The following is a 4878-nucleotide window of genomic DNA, read 5'->3' as shown; positions in this document are numbered from 1 at the left end:
AAAAAAAAAAAAAAAAAAGGAGGTTATTTGTGCTATTTTGCCACCCTCGCGCGGCGGCCGGGCACGGCTCCCTCCGGCAGCCGCGCGCGGGAATATTTTGCCGAACGCGGCCCCGGCCGCGGAAAGCAGAGCAGCGTTCGCCGGGCGGGAAGGCGCCAAGGATGCTCCGACCGGGAACGGATCAGGAATCACGGCTGCGGGGCAGAGCCTTTGCCGTGGCCGGGGGGTAAAGCACCCGTGCCCGCTCCGGCGTCCCGGCGGCTTTTTCCTTGGAGTTTCCCGCGTGCCGCCCTGGCGCGCAGGGGCTCGGACGTCGCTCCGGGGCGGCAGCTTTTCCGGCGGGAGCGGAGGGGGACGCGGAGGGGGTCGGGGAGGTGGGGTCGGCTCAGACGCGGTCGCTGCAGTACGGCCTCGGCGCAAACTTGGGAAGGGAGCCGGGGCGCCGCTGCCGCCGGCTTCACATCGTYGCCGGCCCTTCGGAAATCTCTTCCAGCCTCTGCTCGATCATCAGGCGGAGGACGGAGTATCTGCGGGAGAAAGGGGGGAAAAAAAGCGAGCCGCGGCCCGTGGGAAGCGCTCTGCGTGCCGCGCCGCCGGCACGCGCCGGCCCCGGCGAGTCCGGGCTGTCGCCCCGCGTCCGCAGGGAGGATGCTCCAGCGCAGCGATTTCGCAAACTTTTGCAAAACTCTTTTCCCTTGCAAACATGTTTTTCCCTTGCAAACGTGTTTTTCCCTTGCAAACGTGTTTTTCCCTTGCAAACGTGTTTTTCCCTTTGCAAACGTGTTTTTTCCACCGAAAGAACTCTCAGCCCGGGCACCCGGCACCGCCGTGGCCGGCGGCTGCCGGCAGGGCAGGGCACCTACCTACCTGCGCATGAGCTTCTTCACTTCGCGGTCTTCCTCCTCCTGCAGCTTCTGGATGAAGCTTTTGAGGACGGGCATTTCGAATTTGATGTACTGAGCCACCTGCGACGGCGGGGGGAGGAAGAAGCACAGAGCGGTGCGAAACCCGCTTACGGAAAACCTCGCTCGGAGGTGAGCGTTTTCCCCAGCTGGGGGGGGATTATAAATATAAATATATATATATATATATATTTTTTTAAATCAATTCTGGCCAAGGATGAATGGCGACGGGAGGGTCTCATGCTGCCGCCCACCCCCCACCCCAAAACGCCGCCGGCAGCAAACTCACGTCGTAGGTGACTTCTTCCACCTGGTCCTTCTCCATGAGGAAGACCTTGGAGACCTGCTCGCAGGGGCCCTGCAGGACGCGGGCGATGAGCGGGTAATCCGTGGCCCGCAGCTTCTGCTTCTCTGCAAGGCGAAGCAGGGGAGAGGCGGCGAGGGGGGKCGGCTTCCGGAGCGCGAAGGGCTTTTATCCGGCCGGCAAAGCAAACCGCCCCCCCCGCCAATGCCGTGCCGCGCCGCGCTCGGCCGCTTACCGCCGCTGGTGTGGACGACGTAGAGCGCGAACTCCTCCGCCGAGTTTTCGATCTGGGTGGAGAGGCGGGCGGCGCGATGCCGGGTTTCTTGACCGACGACGGAGGAAGGGGGGGGGAAAAAAACCCAAACCAAGAAAACCTCCCCCCGAAAAATAAAAAGAACCCCCCCAAAGTAATAATAATAATAAAAAGCCCGAATCTGCCGCCCGCCCCGCCGCTTCCCCGTCCTGYGCGGAGCCGAGGTCCCGCTTGCCTTGAACTTGTTGAGCAGCAGCTTGAGCACCTGCGGCGCCGTCATGGTGCTGTTGATCCGCACGTTGGTGACGGAGCCGTACGCCGGCGTGAACACGGACGTCTGCGGGCCGAGAGCGGCGCGTCGCGGCTCGGGAGCGCCCCGGCCCCCCCCCGCCGCCGCCACCCCCCGCCACCCCGCCGCCGTCCCACCTTGTGGTTGTAGAAGTGCCCGTTGATGGAGAAGCGGTGACGCTGGAGGCGCCGCCGCTCGCCGGGCGCCCGCCCGCTGCCCCGCCGCCGCACGCCCACGTCGCTCCGCGTGCGCATCAGCTGCGGCTGCTCCTCCGCTCTGCCCTCGCCGGCGCCTGCGAGAGGTCCCGATGCCGAGCTCGGCGCCGCCCGGGGCGCCCACGGCCTCGTCGCTCCGCTTTGGGGCGGCGGCAAACCCCGCGGCGCCTCCGAGACCCCCATTTCCCCCCCAAGCGTGGTGCAGAAGAGCCGCCGGCAGCGATGCAGAAGAGCCGCCGCTGCAGAAGAGCTACAGCTGCTGGCGACGCAGAATAGCCGCTGCCGGCGCCAACACGGGACTCGAGCTCAGAAACGGAGACCGACGAACTTCCCCSCCTTTTTACCCCGCGCAGATTGAAACCACCCGTTCGAGCTGCCGCAGCCGCCGGTTTAAGCGGGTCGTTAGTTCTTAATCACGCCCTAAATCCAGGCAGCTACCTGCGTGAAGCCTCCGCTCCTCGGGACCTCGGCGCCGCACTCGCTCTCTCGGCATTTAGCTCGGTTTTTTTATCCGCCCCCCCTTTAACGCAGCGTGAAAACCGGCCGGGATCCAGAGCGTTGCAAACGAGCCGCTCGTCCGGTTTTAATGTCCTTCCCCCCCCCCAGACCCCGGCATCGCTGCCTCTCACCCGTGCCGGTCGCTGCAGCCTCCGCGTCCGTGACCCGGATAAGACGCCGTCAGCGCGCGGGAATCGCGGCCGCGCCGGTGGCTTCCGAAGGGGAAGCGCGTGGATTCGGAGCCGCGGCGGCCGGGGCTGGTTTTTCATTTCTTTTCATTAAAAAAAAATAATAATAATAAATAAAATAAATTCTAGGGGGGGGGACGGGGGTGCTCACCCGCGGGCGCCCAGGTTGCAGCCCGAGTGCCAGGAGGAAGAGGAGGGCGGCGGGCGCAGGCGCTGGTTGTCGTCCTGCATCTGCAGGCGGATGGGCCGCCGCAGGCCCCACGAGATGTTCAGCAGCCCCTCGACGATGAACTCGCCGTCCTCCTGCGGGCGCGCGCGGCCCCAAGGCACGCGCCGGGAGCGCGCCGGGTTAGCCGGCCCGAAGCCGCTCGAAAGYGAGCGCGGCCGCCCCGCCGCCCCGGCCGGCTCCTCACCTCCCGGTGCCGCAGCTGCAAGTTCTGCCCTTCGTAGTAGAGGTTGTAGGTCTTGAGGTGCAGGAGCAGCTCATTCCTGCGAGGCGGCACGGGAGGAGCGAGGCTGCGGCGAGGCCGCTCCGGCGGCTCTCGCTCCCTCGGGCCCTTCTCCGGAGCAGGAGACCCGCCGGAGCCGAGGCCTCCCTCCGGCCAACTTTGCAAGCAAAAACGCAGTCAAGCGCAAAGCCCGTTTTGCCCAATCCGAAAGCTTGGGAGCACTTTTTGATATGGTCCTTATATATATATATATCAAAAAAATTAATTTATCAATCAAATATCTTGCCGTATCGTCGGCATCTTACTTGGAGATGTACTTGTCCTTTCCGCAGGGGACCAGGAATTCCCGGCTGCCGTAATCCATCCTCGCGCGCCTCTCTCATGGGGAGCCCCCAGCTGCCTGCCGGCGCGGCAAGAGAGCAGAGGCCGGGACGGCCGCCGTCAGCCGCCCCGGCGCCGCCGGGAAAACGCCCCGGCACCGGGGAAATCGGATAAGGCGAGGAGCGCTGCGAACGCGCTGAAACTTTAATACGGCCGCGGATACGCTTACGGGAGCGTTTGCGTCCCCGGCGGCCGGCGTGCCAGCGCCCGCGTTTGATACCGCTCCCACGGGCGAAATAACCGACTTCTCCCGCGCGCCGGCGAGCGGCCGCGCCGCCGGAGCGCCGACCCTGCCCCGCTCCCCCCGCCGGGAGAGGCGAACCGAGGCAGGGAAGGGGCAGAGCCGCAAGCGCGGAGCGCGGCTTCTCCCCCCCCCCGGAAAAGCAGCGCCGTGCTGCAGGACGCCGGCACGGCTAAGCGCCGTGCCCAAGGCCCTCGCTGAAAGCGGTGTCGGAGCAAGGGAGCGACTCCGCCGCCGCCGGCTAAAACCTTCCCGGAGCGGCAACCCTACATCCCCCGCGGGGCAATAAATAATATATCGAGTGTACGGCACAAAGTTTAAAAAAAAAGGAAGGAAAAAGCCCGCTCCGCGCTTCGAAACGGAGGGTTTGCAAGGGGAAAGCCGGGCTYGCGGCGGTGGGGCGGGCAGGGAGCTGCGGCGCCGGCGCTTCGCCGGCAAAAGCAGAAGAGGAAGCTGCCGACGGGGAAGCAAGGCGGCCGCGGGGCACCTACCGCCAAGCGACGACCGGGCCCCGGGAAGCCGAAACGCCGCCGCCGCCGGCAACAACACGGGGCTGGGAAAAAAATAATTTTAAAAACCGGCTGCAAAGGTTTCGGCTCCGCGGCGGAACCGGCAGCAGCAGCCGCCGAGTCGCTCGCGGGGCCGGGAAATCCGGCGAGCGCCGTTTCCTGCTTGGGCCTTGGGCTCCGTCAGCACGTCCCCTCCGGAGCGGCGGGGCAGATGGACCCGTCCCGCGCCGGGGGCCGCCCTGCCTCAGTTTCCCCGCCGGAGCCGGCCCCGCTTCCTCCCCTTCCGGCGGCTCGCGGCTGCTCGCCGGCGCCTCGACCGTGCTCGGCGCGGCCTTCTCTTTTATTTTTATTTATTTGTTAATGAGTTATAATAATTAAAAAGAAAAAAAACCAGTGGACGGGCAGTGCGCGAGGCAATCGCGGAGCGGCCGGCGGCCTCGCGGGGGACTCTGGGAATATCCCGCGCCCCGGGGAGGCCGGAGAAGCGGCTCCGGGTACCCGCGAGGGAGGCGCCCCGAGCGCCGTCCTCGCCGCCGCCGTTGTTTTCCAGGCCCTGCCGTCCGGCAGCCGCGGACGACGCTCCCTCGGGGAAGGGGCCGCGGAGGAGGGCAGGGCGCCGGGGCCAGGCTGCTCCCCCCGGGGGGGTGGG

At 66.0% G+C, this 4878-nt stretch overlaps 1 protein-coding gene across 1 annotated transcript; it reads right to left on the bottom strand.

Annotated features, from left to right (window-relative positions):
- Window positions 1-18: 18 nt before the first annotated feature.
- Window positions 19-4555, bottom strand: RASSF2 (Ras association domain family member 2). Its single transcript, XM_085313388.1, has 10 exons — window positions 4212-4555; window positions 3404-3498; window positions 3063-3138; window positions 2801-2952; window positions 1886-2102; window positions 1695-1796; window positions 1442-1493; window positions 1192-1313; window positions 868-965; window positions 19-527 (listed from the first exon to the last, which is right to left on the bottom strand). The coding sequence occupies exons 2-10, from the start codon at window positions 3460-3462 to the stop codon at window positions 458-460; spliced, it is 948 nt and encodes a 315-aa protein (XP_085169514.1). The 5' UTR covers window positions 3463-3498; window positions 4212-4555; the 3' UTR covers window positions 19-457.
- Window positions 4556-4878: the final 323 nt, after the last annotated feature.

The sequence above is a fragment of the Rhea americana genome, unplaced genomic scaffold (genome assembly GCF_003343005.1).
Source record: "Rhea americana isolate MKP2758 unplaced genomic scaffold, rheAme1 scaffold_383, whole genome shotgun sequence".
Taxonomy (NCBI): Eukaryota; Metazoa; Chordata; class Aves; order Rheiformes; family Rheidae; genus Rhea; species Rhea americana.
The sequence above is the reverse complement of the archived record's forward strand: the minus strand, read 5'-3'. Positions and strand labels throughout refer to the sequence as shown.